Source organism: Montipora capricornis, chromosome 6, assembly GCF_036669925.1.
Source record: "Montipora capricornis isolate CH-2021 chromosome 6, ASM3666992v2, whole genome shotgun sequence".
Taxonomy (NCBI): domain Eukaryota; kingdom Metazoa; phylum Cnidaria; class Anthozoa; order Scleractinia; family Acroporidae; genus Montipora; species Montipora capricornis.
The window spans coordinates 45,940,616-45,955,615 of NC_090888.1; the positions used below are offsets into that span (position 1 = coordinate 45,940,616).

At 41.1% G+C, this 15,000-nt stretch overlaps 1 protein-coding gene across 2 annotated transcripts in view; it reads right to left on the minus strand.

Moving 5' to 3' along the window:
• Positions 1 to 15,000, minus strand: part of LOC138052283 (exodeoxyribonuclease-like) — a 50,860-nt gene that overhangs the window by 11,492 nt on the left and 24,368 nt on the right. For both annotated transcript variants that reach the window (XR_011133036.1, XM_068898688.1), the window contains exons 5-9: positions 11,871 to 11,938; positions 10,476 to 10,519; positions 9,508 to 9,579; positions 8,455 to 8,485; positions 7,006 to 7,118 (exon numbers count right to left, since the gene is read on the minus strand). Coding sequence is in view for 1 of the 2 variants with exons in the window: in XM_068898688.1 (XP_068754789.1) it covers positions 7,006 to 7,118; positions 8,455 to 8,485; positions 9,508 to 9,579; positions 10,476 to 10,519; positions 11,871 to 11,938 (328 nt within the window). In the remaining variant the exon portion in view is untranslated. The remainder of the gene's footprint in view (positions 1 to 7,005; positions 7,119 to 8,454; positions 8,486 to 9,507; positions 9,580 to 10,475; positions 10,520 to 11,870; positions 11,939 to 15,000) is intronic.

A 15,000-nucleotide genomic window follows, 5' to 3' on the forward strand; every position in this document is an offset into this window, starting at 1 on the left:
ACGTTAGTTCGAAAATATTGTTCTTGCCACGAGAGCATAAAATATATAACTCCTAGTCACCGTGTAGCCTGTGTACAGACCGCCCCTCCCCTCAAAAAAAAATCGGAGAGGAACGGTCTGTGATTTACCGTTAGTAATCGTGTTCCGGAATAATTTTGCATACATTATTTAGTAATCTACGCTGACCAAAATTTGCGTGGCTCATATTTCGTTTGGAGCTAAATTCTCAAAATGGTGGTCAATGGTAGATTTCAAACGTGCATCGAAGAGCATCTCCGATAGTTTTAAGATACCTTGGCTTTATAGCATAGAAGCACTCTTTAAAGGAGAGGATGTATTTGCAAGTCTTCCAACCAGGTACGGCTCTGATCTTCAAAACAGCACAGATCGTTGCCGATTAGCTGTTATTTTACTCGGTGTGTACATTCTCAAATCTTCCATGGCATCACGCTTTGTAGATTGTACTTAAGAATGGCTAGGCTGGTTGGGATTACATTGACTGGTAAGGAATAGCGGGAGACGTTTTCGAGTGGACAATCTTTTGAATAGTGCTATATTCACCTCGTGAAGAGCGCTTTCGTTTCTTTTGCGCTGACAATTCCTACAAATGTACGTCGAATCGATTTCCACTTTACACTCCATAGACAACAATTCCGCTCTCACTTTAAAAGAAAAACCTCTTTGACAATCAAAAAGATTTTTATTCGTATTTTGTACCGTGCTCGAAGTACACACGAACGAACTCATCGTAAAATCTCTCACGGTGGTTCTCACGGTGTTGTTGTGGAGAAATAAAAATAAAAGCCAATCAAAACTCGTTGTTTCAATGATGTAATGATCGATGGGTAATAACCAATCAAATCATTTTCCACACATTCCAGGAAAAATCACGTGGAATGGAACACGATTATCAACGGTAAATCACAGACCGTTCCTCTCCGATTTTTTGTTGAGGGGAGGGGCGGTCTGTACACAGGCTAGTCACCGTGTAATTTTAGGTTCTTTCACGGTTGGTGAGCGCGTACGATTTTTATTCACAAGATGTGTAAAACAAACAAACGAGCGCAGCGAGTGAGTTTGTTTTACACAACAAATGAATAAAAATCGTACACACGAACTAACCGTGAAATAGAGTATTTATTATAATTTATATATACTGAGATTCATAAGCGAACAGAACTCAAAGATAAACACTTGTTGTTTTCTTTCAAAAGAAGACAATGCGCGGCCAAGCCGCCTCACAGTGCGAGAGTTGCACTGAAATGGCTTCCTTTTAAACTTTACATCTAACTTATCAAGCAAGAATTCTATTAAAAGGCGTAGTTTTTTTCTTCAAATGGCCCTCAAAGCTAGCGAAGAATGCCCTTAAGAAATTAGGCTAGTATTCCTTGTTCTCTTCTTTTTTTGCGAACCGTTATAAGGAACTCGCTAAGAAACTTGTTCAGCTCTTAGGGGAGTCAATTTCTCCATTTTTCTCGTCTCGCCTTTCACAACAAAAAATTTGTGGAACAGAGCAACATCGTGTTTGGTCTTTTTCTTGGTGCTTTCATTTTCATGTCCATCTATGAACTCTTCTACTGATGAATCTAGGATCTGAAAACGATTATCTGATTTCAAGCCATCTTTCTAAAGAAAAGTGCGCCTAAGCTCTTAGAAAAGTGCTATTTGTCACTCAAGAGGAGCGGCGAGCAAGAGACACGGTTTTGTTCACTAGTGAAAATAATGATATAGCCAATCAGAGCGTCGATACGTCATTTTTCACTAGTGAAAAAAATCGTATGACCAATCAGCTGGCTTCTCTAGTGCGAAGAGAGTATTTTTATGGCGATACATTTTGGCGCGTAAATCTCGGTATGTATATATCTAGTAATACCCTCTATACAAAATATGCTGAAATTGCAGTCGGGAATTTGCATAATGACTATAAGAAATGTTGGACACTGACTTATTTGAACGTCAAACGACATTCCCAAAAAACTTGGTAAAGACGTTTCGACCGAAAACCTTCCGTCATCCTCCGATTTGAATTTGACAAAAAAAGTGACAGCTTCTTTCAACGGTTCATATTTTCGTATGTGCGTGACTACAAGTACACGTGATATTCTGCTCAAGGCGAGGAACATTATGCAAGTAAAACATAAATGTCAGGAATTTCTATATGTTCCTTCCCCGCATTCTGGTCTCTCTTTGAATGCCACGCCCCCAGGAAAAAGTCTCTTGTGATAGTCAACTGCCTTGTCAACTATAGTGGCGTGGTCAAAGTCCATATTATGGCCAAATTGGTTTGCGCGTTGCGCAATTTTAGAATTGCCGTCGCAAACATGGACAGCTCTTCTATGTTCACTAAGCCTTGTGGCAAGAGCTCCATCCGTTTGGCCATAACATGCGAAATTGCAATCAAATCAGTTTACTTTGTGTACAATACATCGAGACTGAAACAGGGTTGGTTTGTCCTTTGGTCTTGAAAAGATTGTGCCAAAAGTACTGAGTGGTTTAAAACCAACTTTGACTCCGTTGTTGCGTAGCACTCTGTACACTCTTTCTGTTACGCCTTTCACGTAGGGTAGGACAACAAATGGTGTTGTTACTACATTTGCAGTGTTGTTAGTGTTGGAGTCGCGATGCCTGGCTTTGTGTGCAGAGTCACATTTCTTGATAAGTGTTATGAAGACTTTCATAACATGTTGCTTTTCTTTGCGTTTCCCTCTATTTGTTGACGGGATTTTCTCCGCTCTATCAAAGAGTGTATTAACTACTGATCTTTTATGTTGAGCTGGATGATGAGAGTAGAAATCAAGATATTTTATCGGTGTGTGTCGGCTTTCGGTACACGTTGACCTGTATGCAACCGTTTGCTCTAACTGTTGTAGTGTCTAAAAAGGAGAGACCGTTGTCGCTTTCAACCTCACTAGTAAATTGTATGTGTGGGTTAATAGAGTTGAGGTTGGGCGGCCGTGGAAATTGCTCTTTCCTCTACAAACTCCATCACCAGGTTGGCTATGGTTGCACTCACAGGCGAGCCCATGGCGCAGCCAAACGTTTGATGATAGGGCTCGTTTTCATAAGTAAAATAGCTGTTCCGCAGAACGAACTTTAACAATCGTATTATGTTACCCTTGGAAACGTTAGTTCGCGCTATTAGGTTATTATCGCGGTCTAATCTTGGTCTAGTCGGGTGACCTGCAGAGCCAATTCCACCGGGATTGACGTGAACAGAGAAACCACACCGAAGGAAACCATGATTTCATCCTTGGCAATTGTTTGGTTTCTTATTTTTTCCGCAAATGCAGTGCTATTTTTCATGGAATATTTCTCGTCCAGTATCTGGTATCTGGTATCTGGGAGTGTCAAAGCCTCTTCGACGGTTGACTTGCAATGACACTCGTCCAGTAGAGGGGATAAAATCAAAACTAAGTATTTCAATAGGCTGTACGTTGGAGCTATTGGACGAAGAGGTACGCTGGCTTTGTGGATCTTGGTGAGGCCATTGAACGCTGCAGAGGTAGCGTCCGTGCTGTGGAGTTGGTGATATAGCTTAGGGTCCAGTTGGGCTTTATCGGGGTCATCAATGCAAGGACTAGATTTTATTTCGGACAGCAAGTGATTAAGGTCTTTTTCAACTCGTGAGGTGGGATTCCTGCGTTTGTCCGTAATCTTCTCGTACCTATTGTTATCATTTAACAAAGTGTTGATTTTACTTTTGTAATCACTTGTGTTCAACAATGGATCTGCTAATCAGTGTGATAATAACCTAATAGCGCGCACTAACGTTTCCAAGGGTAACATAATGCGATTGTTAAAGTTCGTTCTGCGGAACAGCTATTTTACTTATGAAAACGAGCCCTATCATCAAACGTTTGGCTGCGCCATGGCCTCGCCTGTGAGTGCAACCATAACCAACCTGGTGATGGAGTTTGTAGAGGAAAGAGCAATTTCCACGGCCGCTCACCCTCCACGATGGTGGTATAGGTATGTCGATGACAGCCACGTTTGTCTGCCAAAGGAGTATGTGCAGGAGTTCCATGCCCACCTCACCTCCATTAACCCACACATACAATTTACTAGTGAGATTGAAAGCGACAACGGTCTCTCCTTTTTAGACACTACAACAGTTAGAGCAAACGGTTGCATACAGGTCAACATGTACCGAAAGCCGACACACACTGATAAATATCTTGATTTCTACTCTCATCATCCAGCTCAACACAAAAGATCAGTAGTTAATACACTCCTTGATACAGCGGAGAAAATAGAGGGAAACGCAAAGAAAAGCAACATGTTATGAAAGTCTTGACGAACACTTATCAAGAAATGTGACTCCGCACGTAAAGCCAGGCATTGCGACTCCAACATTAACAACACTGCAAATGAAGTAACAACACCATTTGTTGTCCTACCCTACGTGAAAGGCGTAACAGAAAGAGTGTAGAGAGTGCTACGCAACAACGGAGTCAAAGTTGGTTTTAAACCACTCAGCCCTTTAGGCACAATCTTTTCAAGACCAAAGGACAAACCAACCCTGTTTCAGTCTCGATGTATTGTACACAAAGTAAACTGCCTTGATTGCGATTTCGCATATTATGGCCAAACGGATAGAGCTCTTGCCACAAGGCTTAGTGAACATAGAAGAACTGTCCGTGTTTGCGACGGCAATAGGGAATTTAAGAAACCACGACGGCTACGACTACGACAACGCGACAAAGCAATAATATCATTGGTTAAAAGAGCATAAATAATCGTGCTGCACGTGCAGCACGGATTTTAGCAAGTATGTTTGCGGTCCTCTGCATAACGACGACGTGAAATCGCCAAATTTGAAGTTTTGACGACAACGTAAGCATGTAACAGAGAATCATTCATTCTCTATTTTAAATTTGAAACCGCTCGTACCGATTTATTTTTAGGATACTTTGCCCACATTGAACGACGCGAACTAGACTGAATAATCGCGAAAGAAATACGATAGAGCCAAATTATATTTTGAGGTGACGTTTTCGTCGACCGTCGCCGTCGTAGATCTTAAGGACGTTCGCGCCAAAATCTTCCTAGGGTGAGATTTTCTTCATTTCTCGCATAGAGTTAGGTCATAAAGTACTTACTCCAAAAATATAAAAAAAATTGGGGGTCACCGACTTCGTTTCGGAGAAAATGGCAGTGGAAAAATGCCTTAATTTCGATATATCTGTCATAATAACGAAAGGTAGCCTCATCTGCTCATCCATCGAAAATCCTAAAAATAAACCGTTAGAGTGAAGGTTTCTGTGCATAGGTTTTTAGGGGTGGGATTTTAAGATAATTTCATGCCGCTAGGGATGTCGTACACAGTAGAGTTCATACTGGACGAGCGTTTTCGTAACCTCTATCCGTTGCAACCACTACCGGAATTCGATGGCACGAGGAAAGAAAATTAAAAAAAAAGATAACTTCTTACGGTGAGATTTTTTTCATTTTATCATATTTTGTAGATAGTAAGTAGAGTAAGTGATTCATGATTAAAAAAATAGGGGTCACCGATGATCCAAGGCAGTAAAATCGATGTGATTTTACGAAGCTCTTGGAAAACTTCGCTTGTCACGTTTTTGCGTGACCTGTCGGGGAAGGACTGGAACCCAAGAGAGGATCGATCGTTGAAGGGATGAAAGGTTTTTACCCCAAAACAAAGCTTTCTCGAGCATATCAACGAAGTTTTAAGCAGTCATTATCTTCATTTGGTTAGTGTTTTGTATAATATTTCCCCATTGCCGTCATGCTCGTCTTCTGGAGTGTGGTTTTTGTGAAATTTAATCGCTGGTTTTTTCCACGCAGGTCCGCACTATTCAAGCCGACGAGGAGGAAAATACTGCTCTATTTTCACGAAAGTAAAGGATAAGAACTTCAAAAACATACATTCATTTTGAACTTAAGTTCGTAGGGTAATAAAAACATTAAAAAAAGAAACAGCCCCATTAAATTTACGCAACGGTTGGTCCTCGAGTTTTCCAAACTTTCAGCCACTACTAGATCAGCAGCTACCTTTTAAAGAGCTTTTCCATCCTCCCGCTCACTTCTCTTTAACGTTTCATGATGATTCGGAAATAAATGTGTCATTCATTTGCCAGCCTGGAATTTTTTGCGCTGCGTTTTTGTCGCCATGTTATAACTAATGCTTGAACAATATTTGTGAAAGTCAAGTAGACTAGTGCACGACTGATAAAAACAACGCGATCATCAGTCGTGCAGCAGTCTACTTGACTTTCCTAAATATTTTTAACCAATTTTGACTGATCACGATCTTCTCTCATCCAACGCTGTGCAAGATTTATCGTCCACGGTTTCTGCAAAGGTTTTAAAACCTCAACTTCACTAATGCTCGAAGTAATGCGTGACATATTACAGTCGCGTTACCTGCGCAGTTACGTTGCGCACAAACAATTAGCGCGAACGTCCTTAAATTCCCTACTTCTAAAATTGCGCAACACGCAAACCAATTTGGCCATAATATGGACTTTGACCACGCCACTATAGTTGACAAGGCAGTTGACTATCACAAGAGACTTTTCCTAGAGGCTTGGCATTCAAAGAGAGACCAGAATGCGGGGAATGAACACATAGAAATTCCTGACATTTATGTTTTACTTGCATAATGTTCCTCGCCTTGCGAAGAAAATCATGTGTACTTGTAGTCACGCACATACGAAAATATGAACCGTTGAAAGAAGCTGTCGCTTTTTTGTCAAATTCAAACCGAGGATGCTTAAAGGTTTTCGGTCGAAACATCTTTACCAAGTTTTTTGAGAACGTTGTTTGACGTTCAAATAAGTCAGTGTCCAACATTTCTTATAGTCATTAACCTCTATACACATTACCGCCAAAAGCGCACATAAGAAACACATATGAGCAAGTTTTATGTTTGCTATTGATTGGCTGACAATGTTGTGTCAAAGATTTCAAGTAATCATCACGTGTAGCAAGAAGAAAACAAAGTTATCTTTTAAAACCTTATGCAATCCCCTCTGGATGTCCTACCTATTTCTTTGTGAGCTACATTCAGGTCACCGCACAGGATCACTGGTTTCTTCTCATCTAAATTCTTCAGGTAACTCCTGAAGTCCTTATCCCAGTCCTGTCGATAACCAAGCCTTGAAAAACAACAAAAAAACGTATAAATATAAATATGTCTTATTCAGAGGAGAGGGGAGGTTTTTCTCCGGGTACTCCGGTTTTCACCTCTTCTCAAGATCCAACATTAGATTTGATTTGCGTTAATTTGTTGATTTCAGTTTACAGTGTCCCAAATTAGTGCGCCGCGCTAGAAGACTAGACACTTAAGTAAAGTTCCTTTCCTTTCCTTTTCGTTTCAGTATAGTTTGACACATCATTCACGCACATATTTTGCAGGATTTGGAGTATTTTCTCTCGCCCCTTCTCTCGGCAAAGAGCTAAATGTCTGAGAATATTAAGGAAAATTAAAGATTTTACAAGGTTGTCTAATTATGGTATACTAAAAGAAAACATATTTTAGCAACATGTATCATAAACATCAAATTATAGGAAAGAGAAAAAGTTGACTAGACTTGAGTTTAGTGGCGCAACTCAATTTTTTGCAACCTTTGACTTGACCTTTCATGGAGAAATGAAGTAATGTAAAAAAAATGATCGTTTACGGCTTGATGACAAAAATATTAGCTAGCTTTTTTATTGGAGTTATTCATTTATTTGGTCAGCGGCCAGGTATAGAGAATAGAACATTTCAGGACACCAGCATAGCTGCCACAAGAAGATTCACGTATCACAACGAGTATGACTACTACTTTGAGTTTTCCGTTCTGCGCATATGCCCTTGATAACTCTCTTAAGAAAGCCAAGCTGGCCTACTGTTGCCTCAATTTAAATAGTGAGCTTAAGCATGGATGATGACGACGGCTTGTTGGCGTTTTTCTGAATAATAACAATAATGGTGTGGATGTTAAGAGAGAAAAGTAAAAATTAATGTTGGGTGATTGTCCTAAAGATAAACTCAAATTTTGTGATGAGTGGAACGGCAAAGAACGGTATAGAAATTTACAAAGTGATTATTGTTTTCTGCCGTTCTCGTTTTCGTTGACGTCGTGGATTCTTAAGCTCCCGAACATCGATATTGCTACAATAACGTTCCAGCATCAACGTCGGCGACGACAACAAGAACGATATGAAAACAATGCCTCTCCTTGCTCTACACAGATGGCCTTCTTTTTGGTCGATGTTTCCTTTGCCGTCTTCTGGAAGCCCTTTGTGAAACGCATTCACACGTGATGATTTTTTTGGTTCATTCTCTCCAACTTTTGGGGCTGTTTGTACAAGTTTCCTGAATAACTGTCGCATATTTTAGTAATACTGTTACATGGTGAAAGTGTTGGAAATATCTCCAATGTATAAAAACTGCGCTAATTTGTCTTGGATAATGATCTCGTAGCCAAAACTAATTTAAGCTGTTACCTGCTAAGTCCACGACCTGAATTGGGAACATCTAGTATATAGAAAAAGACTTGGTTAGTAACCGGCAAAATTTATGAACAATGAATTGAAAAACATCGAGGGGAAAAATTCGGGAAATCTAGCGAAAAAAATTTGATTTTGCAAACACTTTTAACAGTGACCTCAGTTATGCAGCAGAAGGAAAAACCGTAACCACTCATCAAACCAACAGCGGACCAATTGTGAGTCCATGTTGAAATACCAGCAGGAAGTTTGAACAATAATGGTGAACGTTTTTTGGATAGTAGCTTTAGTTTAAATTCCGTCAACTGGCATCATTCAGGACAAGCCGCTTCAAAGATCAGTATTGAGGTTATTCACCAACCGGGAGGTCTGTCTAAAAAAAACTGTGTTCAAGGTCTTGGATACCGTCTAAGGCCGCAGGCGGTACCAAGACAGAGGCCACAGTTCCTCCCAATGCGGACCTACTAAGACTGGTGAATAACATTTTAACTTTTGTTTCTTAAACCCAAAGAAATGTTTGCAAAGAAACCCCAAAAACCGAGGGCTGAGGGTGCGGCAGGGATAAAGCAAATGAAAGAAAAAGGCTTCATGGAAACGCTTTTATTAACGTAATAATAAGCTAGGGGCGCGTTCAATTGACCCTATTCCGGAATAAGAATAAGGGGAGTGATGATTGAAAACACTATGTGTGGCGTTTTGCAGCAACATGGATAATAAAGCTATGTTTAAAATAGCATTTTAGCAGATGTTTGACAATATTAATATGAATCTCCGCAAAAACGGAGGATTTCTAACTTCTATTCCATGTATTTCTATTCAGGAATACGGTAAATCGAACGCGCCCTAGGTAAGTATCATTACAGTTTGTTTGTTTGTTTTTTTTTTTTTTTTTAATTTGACCTGTAACATGTGATGTAATTGACGACCAATCATGCAACGATACCGCCCGCTGTGAGCGAGCCAGACGAGGAAACAAATCAAAATGCCGGATTTGCTGAATATCGCCTGCTCAAGTAATGCGAAAAATCATTACAGCTAATAGCAACTCACATGATGTAACCAGAAAGAAGTCCTTATATTCCGCTGTTATTACCCGCCCTTCGTTGTCATGTTCTGCAATGCCTACAGACAAATTAACCATTATAGTAGGGCCCATCCTTATGAAAGAACTCGAAATGCTCAAAAACAAACACGTTCCAATAAATACTCCTTTAGGAACATAGTTTTAAACGTCTCGTCCCAGGATCGAAACGTTAAATATGTCCCTTCCCTACAGTAGCTGATTACTGGAGGTAACCAACGTAGGTACATGTAATACATCTACTTTACTTGGATCAAAAATATGAAGAACTATAAGCTTGTTTCCATCAAGTAGGTGTTTGCACACCCCAAGAATATTATAAAGGGAAAGTAAAAGACTAAGAATACTGAGACTAAGATAAAAAAAGATCACTTTAAAACAGTCGTGAATTATTGCAAATAACTTTATAGAGAGCTATCTAGTTCAAACTTAGGTAGAGACAACTACAACTTCACTCATACAGTCACGGAAGTACAGGCTGCATGTACCGGTATATCCTTGCTTTAGTTCTCTTTTGCTTTTGTTTGTTTTGCCAAATTAAATAGTTTTCACAATCGTATGTATAATCACGCCAGGATAATAATTAACAAATCGAACATACCGTACGTTCGGTGTTATCTGTACTCTTATCGACAATAATATTTGTGATCACAGTGGTCAAAATTTGATGAGGACTCATGAGGCGCAAAGAGCTTGACCAAGATTGTGACATAAAGAAAGAGCAAGTGTGGTCTATAACTTTCTTCCAATCTGATTGGTTGTGTGACACGTTGACGTGAGCAACATTGTCTAGACTCGTATCAACAACAGCAAATTAGCCAATCTGATTGCATAATTACAAGCATTTGTGGTAAAATTGATAATTTACTGTGAAGTTAATGTGATAAGCTGCCCCTACTCCTTCAACCACCCATATATTTGATAAATTTTGACCAACCTATTCCATAGGAGACATTCAGTGGCTCTGTCTTGCTGTACATTCTAGAAAATTGTTGACATTAAAGAGCAATTAGGGTTACATGTAAAGTGCTCCTATGAGCAAAAAAACAACTTCTATTTTTCTTTGGATTTCAAAACTATGCTAGCTAAAAACAGTAAATGATCGAAGTTTTAAGCCTTGATTCAAGAAGACACCTGCTTATTTTACCTGGAATTTTCCTGTTTAATGGTCCGCCATTACTAACTTTAAAATCTTGAGAGAGCTGGATTGAGGAGAAATTGACGTCAACGACTCAACAGTTAAGAATGCAGTGCGTGTGTGCCCAGCTGAATTAATATGCAGCACAGGAGTTTCGGGCTTTCAGACTTTTGAACTCGTGCTTTACATATATAATAAGTTGCGCTTACACGCTGAAATTTTAAGCTAGTGAGTAAATGACGTCATTTTCCCCTGGATCCAACCCTCTGAGGTCCAATCGGTCAGTTTGGAACGTGACTAATGGCGGATCGCGAAATCCAAAACTCAAAGTAAATAGCCTTTGGATAAAAATCAAAGCTTAAAATTTTGCTAGTCAAGTGTTGAGCAATCACACTTCCAAAAACTGAAGAAATAAAAGAAGTGATTTTTTGATCATAGTAAATGTAGCACTTTAAGGTGTCAAAAAATTAAAACGGTTTATTTGTCATAAGTTTTCAGCACCATAAAACGTACAATTTACAGTATGTTTAATTGTTATATTTGCACTTCTACTTTAGTTCTCTAAGGTTGATAAAATTGGCAGTAGTTTGCCCAGAGCCAAGCTAGATGGAGACACGGGTCTTTCCACAGGTGATGTAGCAGCCCTCGTAACGTATAACTTGATTGGCTTGCTACAGTACCCTAGCCAAAAACAAGACCAAACCATTGAAACAATGACTTACACGTATCCTTAAAAACAATAACAGCTGCTTACCATACCAAACAATAGCAAGTTACAAGAGCTGCTCCACTATTGCTTTCCACAAGAGGACCTCACAAACTTTTTTTGCGTTTCGGTTTTGGAAGAATTTCACTTTGCAAAACCCTTTGGGACAGCATCAACATGTACATGTTCTTAAGAGACAGGCCCATGCCTCTAACTGCAATGTAGCACGGCACAGGGACTAATCACTTCTTCTAGGGCTTCACAACACATTAAAAACTTGGAAAACTATTTTACTTGGTAAGAGGTTTATCTCAGCACAGAAAAACTAACAGGTGACTTTAGGGATACTTAAATAAAAACAGCTTTGGTGCCTGACCATGTCAAATTATTTTAAGGATCCTAAATATTCATTCAAAAGCTGTCTTTTCAAGTTCTTTTACATCTTTTCTTGGGTACTCCTGACTCAATATAACTATTAGGACACTCACCCCACACCACTGTAGCCTTTTTTGTCTGCTTGTGCCCAGTAAGAGTGATACCCCAGAAATTTTGCTTCCTATAAAAAAGGTAGCAGACTGATTTAAGTTAAATGTCTACATGAATCAATGGTGCATTTTACTTTACATCCTTACTCAGTCTACTGTATTGAAAGGTACTCTGCTTAGAACATGAAGGTATAATAACAATTTGTCCAATGGTAGATTTAAAAAAAAGGACTTTTAAAAAACAGATTTTTTTACAGATTTTTAAAACAAGGAAACGGTCATCTTACACGCAAATGATAAATCTGATTACAGGATATTTCAATTTCTTTATCAATAAAATGAACCAAGAAAAAGTAAGGAGATTTCAGTGAAGGCAGCCCTGATTTCCTGTCGCAAATCTCTCCAAGGGTTGTCAAGGTTTGTGACTTAAGCAACATTGCGCACAGATTTCCCTTAAGGGTACAATACAAGTCTTTTTCTCATTTGTACATTCAAGCACAGATAAGATACATAACTTAATTCATTTGCAAGGCTTTAAATTAAGCATCTCCACCAGCGATATTTTATGTCAAATGCAAGTTACTTCAAAATATCCAGTTCAAGCAGTATGTGGAAGGTACATGTATGGCACTTGAATCTATAGTTTCATGGCCTAACTCCTGACTCTGGTTAAGATCAGTCATAAAGAATTGGAAAAATAAACCAATCAGAAGATCAAGGACTTATTAAACTCATCGATAAGATGAGCTTGGGTGCTAGTGTCTGAAAGGTCTTAGGGCCTAGAGCGCAACTGGCAGCATTGCACTGAAGGTAACCATGGCAACCATGCGAGCGCTAACCACCAGGCATCATCACACTGAAACGAGTTCAGTGGAATACTTACTGAACCTCACACTTACAGAGGGAGGGAGGGATGGGAGCAGGAACAAACAGTTAATGCAAGAAATGACTGCAAATGATCCGCAAAGATCAAGCAAGCAAGCAGAGCTAATATATGCGATCACGTGTACATGCCCTGGAGACTAGCGGCCGCCCCACATAAGCATGTGAGCCTGGGGAATGACTGCTGGCCAGCAAGCTCTGTCTTGAGGTTAACTTTGCCTAAACAAAGTAATTTAGCCACATTTAAACTCATCAACAAGATGACCATGGGTGCTGGTGCCTAAAAGGTGGAAGGGCCAAGAGCGCAACTGGCAGCATTGCACTGAAGGTAACCATGGCAACCATGCGAGCGCTAACCACCAAACCACCCTCTGACCCCAGTGCTTGGGAACCCGAGGTACCGCGAGCAGGTCTGCCATGGGACTTCTGAAACGACACCCAGACACCCCAAACACCACAGATAGCCTGACATACACAAAACGTCTGACCTGCCTGGCATAAGATGCAGAAGCTGTGAATCACAGAGGTGCCAAGTGGCTACAGGTGGTGATCCCTACTGGCTGGGCTACACAGCTGAGAAGAGAAACTTGCCAAGGCCTCAGCTGGAGTGCGGATATAGAGCAGATGAGCATTGCTAGTCCAACGACCTAACGCTTGAATGAGGTGATCCGGTATACCCTGCCGGGCGGCTACGGTAGCCGCACCAATGCAGAAGCTGTGGCTGGAGAAATTACCAGGAACACCAGCCGTAGCGAGGATCTCTTGAAGCCATGAAGTGAGCACCGGGCGCGACAACGGTTGGCCAGATTGGAAGCGAAAGAGAGGGCCAGGGCCATCCCCCAGGCAGCCAGATACGTTGCTAGTGCTTGAATGGCACACAAAGGATAATGGCCATGACCAATATGAATGGCAGTCCCAAGGGGAAAGGGGTCAGTCTTTGAAAACTTTATTTTCACACGCAGCAGAGATGGTGTGACTAACGAATCGTCAGGTGGCAGGAGGGAGAAAAGCTGGTGAGGTAAGACACAGTGAATTCGGAAGCCTGCAGAAAACCAAAGAAGGCTAAGGTGCACACAGCCCAAAACATGCAGTGATCAGATAACTTGAGGTCCAAGGACTTGAAAATCAACAGCGTAATGGAGTCAGTGACTGGCAAACGTGTCAATGACGCAGCACCTTGAACTTGTTTAATACCACGCACAACTCTTTGGAGGCGAAGGACAAATAGGCCTTAATTGATAAAGCTCGGAGGGAATCAGCCAAGAACATCGCAAACAGACATAATGTCCATTCGTCGACTGGACAAGGTGAGTCATCCTTGTTCAATCGGCCGGCTTGACTGAAGAACTCGTAAAACTTTTTCTGGGCAGACAGATATGACTTACCAGTAGATGGAGCTAAACCCTGGACCAGGACGCTGCAACAGTGCTGTTCCAAAGTGGCGCAATCAAGCAATCCAGAAGTTCTTGGGGGGATAGGGGTTGGATGACAGTGAGTGTGAGGGGCCAAGCACTGGAACTCCTGCCAACGAAAGCGAGAAATAGCATCAGCAATCTGATTCTGGGCTCCTGGAACATGCGCGGCAGAAAAGGAAAATGAGAAACGAGCTGCAGACATAAATAAATCCCGCAAGAGATGCATCAGCGCAAGAACCTTAGAGGACCTGGTGTTTACGACGCGCACCAGTCTCGTCGTCCAATCGGAATAAAACATGCGGACGGCGCCAAGTAGCTCCCCAGACCCGTGCTGCTATCACCACTGGAAACAGTCCCTTGTAGGCTATGGAAAGAGATACCTGAGGGGTTGCCACCAAAAAACCATGCACCAGAGGAGAAGGCACCAAAGCCCAGGGACCCTGATGCATCCAAGATCACTTCAACGTCTGGAGATGGTTCCAAGCCAGGGAAGAGCAAGAAGCTTACACCATTCCAGGAGAACAAAAACGTATGCCACCAATGGAGATCCAGGCGAAATTCCTGATTGATGCGAATAGCATGGTCTCTTTTTCGAAAGCAACATAACAAATCTATCATGCGACGCAAGAACGTCCTGCCAGGCCAAACCACCTTGGCTGCATGTTGAAGATGGCCAATTAGAGACTCTAACTGGCACCGGCTGCACCACTTCCTAGCATGCTACTGATCACTGACTAGCTTGCATGTTGCTGCCAACTTTTCAGCAGGAAGTCTAGCGACTTGTTGGTTAGAGTCCAGTTCAATGCTCAGGACAACCATGACGGAAGAAGGCCCCA